This window comes from Hyperolius riggenbachi, chromosome 3, assembly GCF_040937935.1.
Source record: "Hyperolius riggenbachi isolate aHypRig1 chromosome 3, aHypRig1.pri, whole genome shotgun sequence".
NCBI lineage: Eukaryota > Metazoa > Chordata > Amphibia > Anura > Hyperoliidae > Hyperolius > Hyperolius riggenbachi.
The window spans coordinates 515,837,084-515,851,520 of NC_090648.1; the positions used below are offsets into that span (position 1 = coordinate 515,837,084).

Genomic DNA, 14,437 nt, shown 5'->3' on the forward strand with positions numbered 1-14,437 from the left:
CACATTACTCTTGCATTCCTCTCTGTGAATTAACGGCCTGTCTTTAACTTTAGAACTCTGTAGTTATTTTAAGGACTGAAACCTTAATTTTAGAAATCTCTCCTTAACTTAAAGACACAATTCTTAACTTTAGGATCGCCTGTGGTGACATGTTTAGTGAATACTACATGCCTTATCGCCACGGTGATAACACTAGAAACAGCTCAGAAACTTACTTTGCTGACGCCACAAGATGAGCTCCTTCAGATCCTTCCTCAAAATCAGTCTGAATAATTAATATTAGATTTCCCCGGTAACTCTCCAGAAAATTCCTAAAGTTTGAACAGAAAAAAATTCAATGTACCAACGTAACTTCCATGCAACTCGTTTCAAAGTGCATTCAAATGTCTTGTAAATGAAATGTTTTTTGAGTTTCAAGCCACAAACAAACAATTTCCATGAAATATGAGTGGAAGATAAAAATATTTTTATCTCTGCGGACAAACGGGACAACGGAGGGAGGAAAGTACATGGCGGTCATAATCTGCAGGAGTTACATATTCTACTCATATGTTTATTTACATGGATTTTGTTCCAATCTGGTGAGCTTTAAATTACAGGTAGTCCCCAGTTAACGAATGAGATAGGGACTGTAGGTTCGCTCTTAACCTAAATCTGTTCTTAAGTCGGAACATCGTGCCATTTCTGTGTCCTGTACCTCCTCTGTGCCTCCAGTGTCCCTCTCTGTCTCACCTCTGCCCTCTGTACCTGCTCTGTGTCCCCACTGTGCCTCCAGTGTCCCCCTCTGTGTCACCTCTGTCCCTTGTACCTCCTCTGTGCCCTCCTGTGCCTCCAGTGTCCCCCTCTGCCCTCTGTACCTCCTCTGTGTCCCCCTGGGTCTCCATTGTCCCCCTCTGTGTCAACTCTGCCCTCTGTACCTCCTCTGTGCCCCCACTGTGCCTCCAGTGTCCCCCTCTGTGTCACCTCTGTCCCCTGTACCTCCTCTGTGCCCTCCTGTGCCCCCCTCTGTGTCAACTCTGCCCTCTGTTACTGCTTATACAAGTTTAAAAGCCATTTTTTCTGTGATTTTTTTTTTAAATCGATTTTTTTCTGAAAAACTGCATGTCCAATTTCAAATAATTCCCATGGAAACACAGAATCCATGCTGTTCGTATCGGCGGGTCGTTCGTAAGTCGGGCATTCTTAAGTCGGGGAATACCTGTACTTCAAATCCTCTAAACACTATTGCCCAGTCCTGGAATAAAAAACAACGAATCTCTTTTTCAGCAACTTAAAAGTTGTTTTCTAAAGCTGTTGAACTTGTGTAGATTGGACAAGTTTTGGCCACATTTACGTAGTAAGCAGTCCAGATGTAGGTATGACAAAAGTCCAAATGACGTCATGTGCTTTGTCTGAAGGTCATAACTTACCGAATCTTTTTCAGAAATGAGAATTCCGTGTCAAACTGCTCCAAAGACAAAATTTCAATGCTACGGACATGGTCCTGCAACTCTGCTTCTAAAACCTTCTTGTCTGCAGATGTCAGCAGGCGAGAAAACGTTGTAATCTAAAGAAAGGCAAAGCAGTAAATTACAAATCAATACATATATTTCAAAACAGGCTGCAAGAAGAGCACCCAAATACTAAGATCACAGCCATCCAATATTGTGTTCTAGCCTTGTCCCTTGTTACCTGGCTGCACTGTCTGGAAACCTGTGAATCATGGATTTGGCTGAAAGAAAGAAAAAAGTGCATTGACTTTTTGCCTGGAGTTTGGGTGGGTAATAATTCCATTGTAGGAAGAGAACACTTTATGCTGGACTTATGAGCAGACAGAAACTACTCATTTCTTAATATCTACCCAACAGTCTCTCCTCAACTACCCCCATTCCCTGTCCTATGACATACTATGGGTGATTTTGAGTTAAACGGTTGTGCACTCCCTCAGGGGACACTAACAGTGGGCTAAAAACTGCCCAACAGCTTTTCCCTAACCACTCCCACTCCCTCCTTCTCTGACTGATTGCCAGCAGGAATTGAGAAAGAGGTGATGGAGAAAAGCCCTATTCCATCAGAACAAAATCATTCCCATTTAGCAGCATGTACAATGCAGTACAGAAGATGTATTGGGGTAATTTTCCGGTAAGCGATGACAACATGATATAGCGGCCATCTAGATGGTTGCTTGTAGAACTGCCTTAGCAATCAACCATTATCCTTAAAGGAGTTCTTTCGCGAAAAAAGTAGGCAGTTAAAAAATGTGACAGATGACAGGTTTTGGGCCAGTCCATCTTTTTAAGGGGGATTTTCAAGGTTTTCTTTGTTTTCAACAGCATTTCCTGAACAACAGTTGCAAAATCTAACTGACATAATAGTGTGCAAGTGATTAGGGAGGCCGGCTGGTATCTTGCTATTTTGGCAGTTAAACTGATGTTCAGGAAATGCTGTTGAAAACAAAGAAAGCCCTGAGAATCCTGATGGACTGTCCCAAAACCTGTCATCTGTCACATTTTTTAACTGACAACTTTTTTCGCGAAAGAACCCCTTTAAAGCTGGCTTAGTTCAATCTACAGTAAGCACCTTTCAAGCATCTAAAGCAACTTTCTAACAATTTAAATCGACTGTAGGTCAATGTAACATAATTTAGGTAAAGTGGATATCATACCTCTGTGAAGATGGTCCGATTATTATATTCACAAGTCACATGGCAGCTGAGGAAGTCCAGTAAGGAACCATGCTTCTGCTTCTTGAAGTATTCCTCAATTAACGGTTTCCTGTCTAAGCGGATAACAGAATCCGGGGTGGCACAATTTAACAAGATATTTATTGCTCTGTATTTCAGATCTGCTGTATTTTCAGTGTTTGTAAGGGGATGTGAATGCTTCATGTTCTCGGTCACTTGTAAAACTACTGAGGCACAAGTGTCGGAGTGATAGCCAATAAACACGTCAGAAGGGCTGTAAGTCTGAGATTTACCGATGATCTTTTCTGTATTCCCTTTAGTGAAATCGTTTACCCAACCCTCCAGTTCTGCTACAACAACTTTGTGTTCTTTCTTCAAGAACGTGTTTATGTCTAAGTAATGCTTCTCAAGACGGTTGATCAGTGGAATTGGGAAATCTCTGTATACAACATCTTTTTCTTCAATGACGATCAGTCTGAACTTTGGATGGACTCTGCACTTGACACGATGTGTGCCGAGGCCCAAGTCAACGTATTTTTGGCCAGCTAGGTAGACATAATATTGGTTTAGTGCATCATAGAGACTTTCATAAAGGTTCTGGAGATTAAGCAGTATGACCATCTGTCCAGTTTCCATGCAGATTTTTACTCGATTGATATTCCTGCAAATCTGAGTATATTCTTGGTCCTTTGGAAAGCTGGAACCAAAGATGATTTCAGGTTGTTGGTTTTCTTTGAGGAAAGCTTGTTGAAGGATCTGCAGCGCAGCATAGTTTTTAGTTAGTATCAGGAGATAACGGCAATCGTCACTGTCGCTGTAGATATTCTCCATGACCAAGTCTATGGTATCAATTTCTGCCATATCTTTCTTTTCTTCTTTTAAGAAAATGTCCAAAGCATTCACCTCATCCTTCCCACTGAAATTTCTCAGGACAGCCTTTGCAGTGTCATTTAAAGTCAAGTCGTCTTTAGACTGCTTGGTAAAAGCAAAAACCATTTTTATTAAACTGTAGAAGTCTCGTAAACCAAAAAATTCTTTGTCCTCTTCCTGTTGAGTCTCACAAACCTTTAAATAAGCGTCTGAAAAGTTGGGGAAGTATCGCTGGACTTTACGGAGGATCAGTTGGTCAGAAGAACAAATACCTTTTGCACTTTCAACAAGTTCTTCTTTGTTGGGATCCCCTCGGGATACAAAGATCCCTCTGTTCATTTTTGCTGGATCTAGTGCCCAATTAGATATGCCAATGAATCCAACTTTTTTGTGTGGAGAGGGGTCATCGTCAATGCAGCCATCCTCCAACAAAGGATGAAGTGTCTTTAAAGGCATTTTAGGGGAGTCTTCTGCAAGGCCTATTTCATCCAGTACGACCACAGACACATATTCATTTAAGTTCTTCCCCTCCTGGAACCGAGCACAATGCTTAAAGGTGCCAATGATGCCTTCTGGAGTAGAGTGTGGACTACACTGAAAAGACACCAGGTGGATCTGCTTGAGGTCTTTGTACAGTTCAGTATGAGCTGCTTGGCCCTGCATGGCATCAGCAACAATAGTCTTAGCAAGAGACTTTGAACTTCCAGGTTTACCAACAAGAAACAAGGGGATTTTAAGCTCAATGCAGATGACCATCATGAAGAGGTTCTCCTTCAAAGCAAGATTTCTTGCAATGGTGTCCCGTAGCTGTACGCCTGCTAAAAACATATCCTGAATGCTAGTTATTTCATTTAAGATGGCATTAGGGTCTCCATAGGGCCCAGGAAACAGCTTACATATAACCCTTCTGTAAGAATCTTTGGTTTCCAAAGATGCATGATAGCAAACACCAGCAGCTAGTACCAGAGACCAAGCTGCTACATTTGGTACACCAGGAAAACGTCCCCTCTTTGACAGAGACAAACGATGTTTGGTCAGCTTGCTGTGATGACTATGAAACCACTTGAACACCTCTATGCAGCGTTCCACATCTCTAAGGCTTACAAAGCTGCACTCATCACTTCTTTTCCTCATGTAGGACTGTGAGGCTGAGAGGACGTTAGTTATTAATTTGATTTCTGGAGCAGTAAGCTCAACCTCCTTGGATAACCGCTGCACAATCTGCTGGATATACATCTTTTCAGTCTCATTATTCAGCTGCCCAAAGTCCCACACAAGTGGCATCATGCTTGGAGGCAAAGCATGGACACGGTAAACAAGTTGTCTCAAAGGAATGGAGCCGAGCCTCTCTTTGGTTTCATCAGCTTTCACTCTATAACCCAGACCAGCAGACTCTAAACGTTTGATCATATCATCAGTGTGCTTTCGGTAGGGGTTGCAAGCAGCGATGATCTGTAGTCCAGAGTCCTCTTCCAAAGGCACGCCTTGTACGGTTCGATCACATAAAGCTTCTTTGATGCTGCTAATTGCCTCGGTTGTGTTTGCTTCATCAAAAAACAACACAGTATCACATCCCTCTATTTTGTTCATCTGTGCAATTTCTTGAGCCTCCAGAATTTTTTGATAAATTGTCTCAGCAGTGGTGCCTCCATGAACCTTTACAAGCTTCATGTTTTCTGTATCAACAAATCCCTTGCACAAATGACACAAAAACTTAATGAGTCTGGTTTTTCCACAACCAGTTTCTCCCATGATAACCACGGGGATTCCACATCGGAACCGCATCTTGATTGCCAGAATCTTAAGAATGTTATCCATGGTGAGTTCATATGTTTCATCGGGGTCCATTGGCCACTGAATTCCCAGCACCAAAGACAACTTGGTTATTTTCTCATGCCTCGGCAGTTGATCAAAGTCAATATTGAATGGCACTCTCTGGAGCCTCAAGCCTTCATAAAGTTGCACGGTCATAATATTTTGTCGGATGATGGAGTTATCTCTTGGATTTATGGCATCTACACCACCAGCATTATTTGGTTGCAAGTGGAAACCTATGAATGTCATGGATACGTGGTCATCATTAAAGAAGATATAAGGATGTGGTTCACTCTCCCATCTTTTACGCAACAGAAAAGGAACAAGGTCTTGTTCCGTGACACCGTCAAGATTAATCTCTTGTCTTCCTGGGCTTTGATCTGCAATATGCAAGGAAGGAGTAGCAAAGTCCTTTGCCATCAGGATCATGAAATTCACCACAAAATTTTTGAATCCTTGCAATGTGTCTCCGACGATCTCGTGGTTGCAAAATACTGATGATTCACAGTCTTTCAGCTGTAGATTGAGAAACCATGCAAAGTTACGGAGCTCAGACCAAGAGGGGTCAACTATGCCACAATACAGTAAGAATATCTGGAGGCATCTCGCTGGATCTCCTTCCACATGGCCAGCCCTAAACCTAAATGTATCTAGATTTTGTCCCTCATCAAAACGAATTAGGTACTGGTAAGGTCTCTGGAAACATTCACTACAAAATTCCTCCATGTCCATTTCGGGGTCTCCAGAATCTTTTATACCAGCTTGTGTAGATCTTGTTAGAACCTCTTTGGGTGAGCAGCATGACACCTTGGGGAAGAAGTTGAGGAAATTGTTTTGTACCATTCTAAGGACCTGAAATCAAGAAAAAAAAAGGAAATGAGATTTAAACACATTACCAAACTAAAACACATTTACGATTCTGAAATTGCAAATAGAACAATGCTAACAAAGCTAAACAAATATGTCCATCTGTGCCTTGTTCTAAATATCTGATAACCTTGTATTACTAATGCACGCGTCCATCTAACCTTGCTGATTAGGACTATGGGATTAGAATAGGTAACGTCTGTGTGAAGGGCGTGGCCATATTGCTCTCTGAAAACTATTTTACCAGCATTTGACCTTGTTTCTTTTGGTACTAGAACACGTCACATTAAACTCTGCTGAGGTGGCTAACAAAGACCACCTTGGTCGAGAGTCAAGCAGGTGTATGGAAGCCTCTCAACATCGAGTGATGATACAGTTTGCAAAAGTACCATATGCATGGAGCTTGTACAGTATCTTCCTTCTGGGTTTTTTTCCTCATAAGCAAGTAATGTGGACCTACTGTTTAGTGACTGAATGGTGAATGGTTTAATGTCCTCTATAAAGCAGACACATTTCTTGCACTATTTTAATTAATAAAGTGACTGGATAGTGTACTGGTTAAGGGCTCTGCCTCTGACACAGGAGACCAGGGTTTGAATATTGGCTCTTCCTGTTCAGTAAGCTGCACCTATTCAGCAGGAGACCTTGGGCAAGTCTCAATAACACTGCTACTGCTTGTAGAGCGCACCCTAGTGGCTGCAGCTCTGGTGCTTTGAGTCCTCCAGGAGAAAAGCACAATATAATTTCTCTGTGTCTTGTCTAGGTGAAAAAAAACGACTTCATTTCCAATATATTTACTACATTATAGCCTGGGCAGCGGTCAGAAGGACTTTAGGGGTGTACATGCATCCAATATTAATTGACAAATTGTACCACCTCCCATGTAGTATGGGAGCTTACTTACACAGTTTGTTCATCGTTTCACAATGGTGGTAAAAAACGGTCAGTGGATCCGAACGGATGCAAATGGATCCAATGTTAACCTATGGATCCGTTCACATCCGTACATTCTAAACCGAAAAATCCACTTTAGTGATGGGAGTCTGGGGGGGGGGGGGGGGGGGGGATGTGGGAAAACGGAGCGGAAGCAGCGGAACGGCAGCAGAGTGAAAACAGATCTGATCGACCAGTGAAGAGATCCGTTGTCACAGACACGTTTGCCACTATTTTGCCAGTGTGAACCGGCCTAACATTACCGATAGCAGAGGGTGAGTCAGAGCGGTGACGCGTAGCCGAGGCTGCCGCAGCACACAGGATGGAGAGCGCTGCCATAGGCTATGATGGCATTATGAAATCCTTGAAAATGACTACAGTAAAAAAAAAAAAAAAAGAATAAATAAAGAGAACGTACAGATTTGAACTGCTTCCTGAGAAACATGTCGGAGGTTTCCAGTATTTCGATGATGTACAGGTGACTGGGCAGACGCTTCCAAACTCTTCCTTCAGAATCCATGAGGTAGTGCAAGACCAGGAGCTTAAAGAGGAACTCAGAAATGCCGCTGGTTACCTGAAAAGATAAAAACAACACCCGATGAGAGGACACAAATGTTACAAGAAGCATAAAACCCTCACACAACGAGAGGACACACACCTTACAAGAAGCAGACAAACTCTACACACAAATCAGTTTCAGTATGCCCCTCTATATTAAGGACTGCCTCCACTAGGGCTGAAGCATGCTTGAATCTGCAGCATTTCCACGCAGGCGAGTGGGTTGGGGAAACGCTGCCTATCCCTTCTTTGGCAGTCATGCTACCATCCCCTGGAGCATTCTGTGCCTGCGCATTAGTACTGCACAGGTGCAGAACGCTCCAGAGGATGAGAGCGTGGCAGGGGTGTGCATGCAGCCAAGCCACGCAGAAGGCAACGACTGGTGACGACTGACCAGATTACCGGGAGTTATAGCGGCAGAACGGGGGACCCGAGGAGGATGTCCTGAAACTTGAGGCGATGAGCCTGGATTCTATGTTTTACCATGTCCAATCAGACTTTCAAACTGCACAAAATCAATGGAAAGTACAATAAACGTCTGAAAGATTTAATCCAAGCTACCGAACCAGTCGGGTTCAATCAGAGAAATGTTGCTACATGTATGGCAAAGCTTCTCTTAGCTCCGGTATTGCGATACTTACAGAGGAGGTTATATCGATGTGGAATATGACTGGTCGAGTCTTCGTTTTGCCGTCCAGGAAAGGGAGGAGGGTCTCCAGGACTTTACTCTCATCCACTTCCGGCTTAATCAGGCGGATTATCTTCAGAACAGGATCCTTGCTGGGAAACTTGGACTTCAGCTTCTGGTAAAGTCTTTTCACATAGAGAGATTTTCCTGGAATAAGAGATAATGTTACTATTTAATGTAATGGGCGTGGTTCACTATGTTGTAATGGATGTATGTTCCCTATTGTTGAGAAAAACTCGGCGCCTGTCTATATCAAACTCAAATATAAAGTGGGCAAAAATTAAGCTCTGGGACCAAGTCGTGGGCCAACCTGAATGTCTAGTGGTCACCTCTCTCCCTTATAAAGTTCCCTGGTGTCTAATACCCCCCTCCATTCCCTATACAGTTCCCTAGTGTCCCCCTCCTTCCCCTATACGCTTCACTGGTGTCTAGTGGCCCATCTCCCTCATCTATACACTTCCCTGGTGTTAGGGCTGGTTCAGACGGGCGTTTTTGTGGCCTTTAACGCAGCGTTTCAGACGCAGCTTTTTGGGATCTACTGCCATCCCATGCAAGTGAATGGGAGCGTTTAGAGCTGGCTTTTGCAGGCTTTCATGAAAGCCTGGCAGTAGATCCCAGCGTTGCGTCTAGTCTCAAAAGCAACATGCTGCTTTCAGAGGCAGTAAACGCGAGGAAACAATAGCAGAGACCAGAACTGCTAGCCTTGAACGCCTTTCAAAAGCTAGCTTTTAAACGCTGGCGTTTAAACGCTGGCGTTTGAACGCAATGCCAAGCAAAAGCTCAGCAGACGCCAGTGTGAACCAGCCCTTAAGTAGGGATGATCACAGATATGCAATTTGTTTCCGAGTTGATGCAAATTTATGCAAACCTATGTAAATATATGCAGCTTGAAAATGGACCAATCAATTTAAACCTGGGTTTAAACTGATTGGTCCATTTTAAAACTGCATACATTTGCTTAAAATTTGCATAATTTTGGAAAAATTTGCATCTCATCCCTAGTGTTAAGTGGTTCTCCCTCCCTCCACTATACAATTCCCTGGTGTCTAGTGGTCCTCCCTCCCCTATACAGTTCCCTGGTGTCTAATACCCCCCTCCATTCCCTATACAGTTCCCTGGTGTCTAGTGGTCCTCCCTCCCCTATACAGTTCCCTAGTGTCTAGTGGTCTTCCCTCCCCTATACAGTTCCCTGGTGTCTAGTGGCCCTTCTCCCTCATCTATACAGTTCCCTGGTGTCTAGTGGCCCCTTCTTCCCCTATACAGTTCCCTGGTGTCTAATACCCCCCTCCATTCCCTATACAGTTCCCTAGTCTCCCCCTCCTTCCCCTATACACTTCTCTGGTGTCTAGTGGCCCTTCTCCCTCATCTATACACTTCCCTGGTGTCTAGTGGTCCTCCCTCCCATATACAGTTCCAGTGTATCTAGTCTCCCCCTCCCTCCCCTATACAGTTCCCTGGTGTCTAGTGGCCCTTCTCCCTCATCTATACAGTTCCCTGGTGTCTAGTGGCCCTTCTCCCTCATCTATACAGTTCCCTGGTGTCTAGTGGTACTCCCTCCCCTATACAGTTCCAGTGTATCTAGTGGCCCCTTCCTCCCCTATACAGTTCCCTGGTGTCTAGTGGCCCCTTCTTCCCCTATACAGTTCCCTGGTGTCTAATACCCCCCTCCATTCCCTATACAGTTCCCTAGTCTCCCCCTCCTTCCCCTATACACTTCTCTGGTGTCTAGTGGCCCTTCTCCCTCATCTATACACTTCCCTGGTGTCTAGTGGTCCCCCCTCCCCTATACAGTTCCAGTGTATCTAGTGGCCCCTTCCTCCCCTATACAGTTCCCTGGTGTCTAGTGGCCCCTTCTTCCCCTATACAGCTCCCTGGTGCCTAGTACTTTCCTCCTCGCCATATGGCTTCCCTGGTGATCTGGGGCTTACCCTCCAACATAGCTTCTCTGGTGGTCCTAAGTGGGCCAAACATAATGCAAAGTGGGAAAACCACCTGAGGGCCGAATCTGATGGCTCTGAGAGCCAGATTTGGCCCACGGGCCGGAGTTTGACATGTATGCTCTATATCTATCAAAGTCTAAAAGGACCACGGCCATAAAAAACGGAAAAAATGTAACATACATGTGCACACATTTATAAGAAGCAAGTTCCTCCCAGTGTAACATGCACTACAAATGTCTTTTCTCCTAGGTTGGCAACACTTGCAGGAAGTAATAAAAAGCTGACAGATCTGACGGATTTGGGAGAAGTCCATCTCCTCATGGGGGATTCTCAGCATCTCCTTCATTCTTTACAAAAACACTTCATGGAAAAGATGTAAACAAAGACGCCAGCCTCCGTACACAATTGCGCACTATTTTGGCAGTTACATTGAGTCACTGCAGTTTAGTAAGTGCTTTTGAGAATAAAAAGGAAACCCTGAGGATCCCCCATGAGGTGATGGACTAATGCAAAACCTGTCAGTTCTGTCAGATTTTTACAACCTACGGTAAGTGACATGACACAGCAAAAACAGTAATTTAAAATGCATTTTACTCTGGGACAAGAGTACATTTCAATTTTTTTTTTTTTTTTTTAGCAGCTTCAGCAGAGTGATCTCGTGTGAGATAAGTGAGCTACTTTTGGCCTCAGCCGGCAGAACTAGTTGTGCTGTAAATTCTTGGAATGCTTTGATGTCTCTCTACTAGCAGAAAATACAGAAACTGAAAGCAGAAGTCCTCTGTTATTGTCTCACACTGCCCCCTAGTGACAAGTGGCCATAAATACACATTACAGCTGTACTAATTAGAAGCAGGGAATTGTAGCAAATAAAAAAAAAATGTGCTAAAGTAAATTAACCCGAGCTACTTGTAAGGCTCTAATATATTGGCTGCTAGAAGGATAATGCCAAATATGATCTTAGCTTGCTTAGTTTCACGTCTATTTAATGCAGTTCATCTATATTATAAAAATAGAATGAAGGGGGGGGGGGGGGTAACTAGACCAATTGACTGTTTCACAATATCACGTTTTGTTATTGCAGCTACGTTCTGGTTTGTCTACAGTAAGTGGGTGTGAGTAATATAGCTTTTATTGATGCGGATTCTGAAGCGTTGTAGATTTGCTTAATTAGGCCTGGTTCACATTAGCGTTTTTTTGCAGATCTGGGCATACGGATTTGAGAAAACGGTCCGTTTTTACAGCCAGTGTGCTGTAAATGTCCGTTCTCCATAGGTTCCTATTGCACTGCAAAACCTTTTAGTTTCCGTTCCGCTGGGCACAACGATCCTCAAAATTAGGGCCTGTAGCTTTTTTTGTCCCTTCAGCGGAACTGGACAACGGAGCCGTACGGCCACATCCGCTGCTAAAAGCTAATGTCAACCAGGCCTTAAAGAGACTCTGAAGTCTCGTTTTTTCCAGGTTTTATTAATTTAATCTTGTTAAGTATTATATCCTAAGTGGAATCGATGCAATGCCGCCGCAAAACGAGTGTTTTTTAATAGAGAAAACGACCTGTATAGTTCCATGACTTTCCAGGTCGCAGATTATGCTGCCCCGGGGAGGGAGAGCTTTGGACTGTAGTTCTGCCTCTCCGCAATCAATCTCTGCAGATCTCTGCCTCCTCCCCGCCCCTCTCAGTGAAAGAAGACTGAGGGAGAGGCGGTGATCGGCAGAGAATGCCTGCGGAGGAGGCATAGCTACAGCTCAAAGCTCTGCCTCTTCAAGGAGGTAAAGCCCTTGAGATTTGCAAGACTATTTCTCTATTAAAAAACACTAGTTTTGCGGCGGGATTGTGGTGATTCCACTTAGGATATAATGCTTAACAAGATTAAATAAAAAAATGGAAAAAAATAGACTCCAGAGTCTCTTTAATTGCATTTGAGTGCACCAGTAAAAATACCTTTAGGGCCCCAAACATGCAGTAACAAGTATGTTGATTGGCAATAAATCATATTATAAATTGGTCACTTACCAACCCCTGCACGCTTCGATGAAACAATCCCAGAGCTCATCCCATTCTTAAACACGGGAGCAGCTGAAACCACTTTAGAGCTGACTTTGAAATGCGTAGCAAGGTAACGCTGGATTTCTCCAAGGGGCTTCTGAGGGATCATATGGACCTTGAACTGACTGAAGACAGAGGGCATGTAGCAATGCTCTCGGTCACCGTTACATATGATTACCAGATTGTAGTTGTCCATGCCCTGAGCCAGCAGCTGCTGGAATAGCTGCTCTGCTTTGTACCCCACATCATAGATTAGCTGGTCTGCATAGACCAAACTGTAAACCTTCTTCCCGCTGTAGCCCGGTGTCAGACATCTGCGGAGAAACAAGGCCACCTCTTCAAAAGTGGTCTGAGAGGAGCACAGAAGAACTTCGTCGTAGGAGGGCAGCGGCTGTTCAGAGTTGTGCATGTAAACCGCCAAAGTGCAGGACAGAATTTCTGAAGGAGGACATAGGATCAAGTTAGGACGACCTGGTAGCAAGCTGGGATGGAGGGAGCGGACCACCAGTGTCTTGTTCATCTCAGCTAAAGCAGCTAAGCTCCTGCCCAGGGTTTCTATGTCCAGACATCCAGGAAATAACGAGCTCATGTACTCCATGGAATGCTTCCAAACAAGTTCCAGCTTCCTGGAAACCGTCGGGCACTCTTGAAGGTTCATCGTAAAATCCATCATGTTTGGTTGGCCGCCACAGGTTTGATTTGAGATATTCAGCCCTGGGAAATACAACGATTTCACTGTGTCAATTTTTGCACAGTCAGGTTTAATGAAAGAAAGCATGATAAGAACCTCCTCGCTGATCTCCCTTCGCTCGTAGTGTTGGCACAGGAACACCAGCTGCTCTGCTGTGTAGTAGTTTAGGTAGTAAAGCAGCGACCTCTTCCTGTTGATGAACATCAACCAATCTTCTAAAAAGTCCTCCATGGTTTTGCAGATGTCTGGAAGTAAGTCCGTAAGAACGGTGTGTCCCTCCAAGTCATCAATGCCTTCAACATTGAAGGTCATGAGAACACTGGCTCCGGCATCCTCCGAGCAATAGATTTCTGCTTCCCAGCTCCTAAACAGCATGTTCCCAGCCAGATAGAGGTCAATGAACGATCCAGCTAGCCTCTGCACATTGGAAAATACCTGGTTACAAAAAAGAAAAATATTTTTAAATCCGCATAATAATTAGGTTTACGTATAGAAAAAGTAACATACCTACCTAACGAGTGGGAAGCCTCTGGATGAAAGATCTAGAGGCTTCCAATGTCATCCTCCTCCATGTCACCGCTGCGGAAGCAGGAACATCGGGCACATATGAGAAGTAGACAAATTGGGCTCCGACATTTACTCTAGTGTTAACTATAGGCTATTGGGTGCAAAACTGGATGATTTTGGCACCAGGCGCCGCACCCCTCAAACTGAAATGTTTCATTTTCGGAATTAGTGGTTCGAAAAATATTGTTATAAAATTCATTTTGACAACTATTTTTGTAAATTATCATTTTAACTTTTCAACATTTTGTTATTCTACCTTTTTATCCTTTTTACATTGGAAATATAATTTCGTAGGGTCTTAAGGTTAGGTGCAACCAGGGTTTTTTTTGGGTTAGGCACCACCAGGAGGGTGGGTTAGGGTTAGGCACCAAAAAAAGGGGGGGGGGGGGGGGAAGGTTTAGGTACCACAAGGGCAGTCTTAGCATTAGGCACAACCAGGAGGGTTTAGGGTTAGGAACTACGGGGTGGGGGGATATTAGGGTTAGGCACCACCGGGGGCGGGGGTGGGTAAGGTTTAGGGACCACCAGGGTGGTCTTAGGGTTTGAGACCACCTGGGGGGGGTCTTAGAGTTAGGCACTATGACGGGGGCGGGGGGGGGGGAGTCTTAGTGTTAGGCATCCCTAGAGAGAGAGTAGGGTTAGATTTAGGAGTAGTAAAAGATTGGTAATGTTGACCAGGAGGAAAGAGGAGGTGCTGTCAGATCCCCTGTGATACAATTCAGTTATTTTACACGTAATGAATTTTCTCCCATTAAATCAGAACAGTATGAATGTCAGGGCTGGATTTCTGGAAAGGCCGCAA

The 14,437-nt window shown here is 44.1% G+C and overlaps 1 protein-coding gene across 1 annotated transcript in view; it reads right to left on the reverse strand.

Moving 5' to 3' along the window:
- Positions 1–14,437, reverse strand: part of LOC137564492 (E3 ubiquitin-protein ligase RNF213-like) — a 299,702-nt gene that overhangs the window by 148,280 nt on the left and 136,985 nt on the right. The window contains 6 exon segments of the mRNA XM_068278410.1: positions 216–311; positions 1,410–1,546; positions 2,645–6,199; positions 7,566–7,721; positions 8,347–8,540; positions 12,345–13,503. Of these exon segments, the coding sequence (XP_068134511.1) occupies positions 216–311; positions 1,410–1,546; positions 2,645–6,199; positions 7,566–7,721; positions 8,347–8,540; positions 12,345–13,503 (5,297 nt within the window).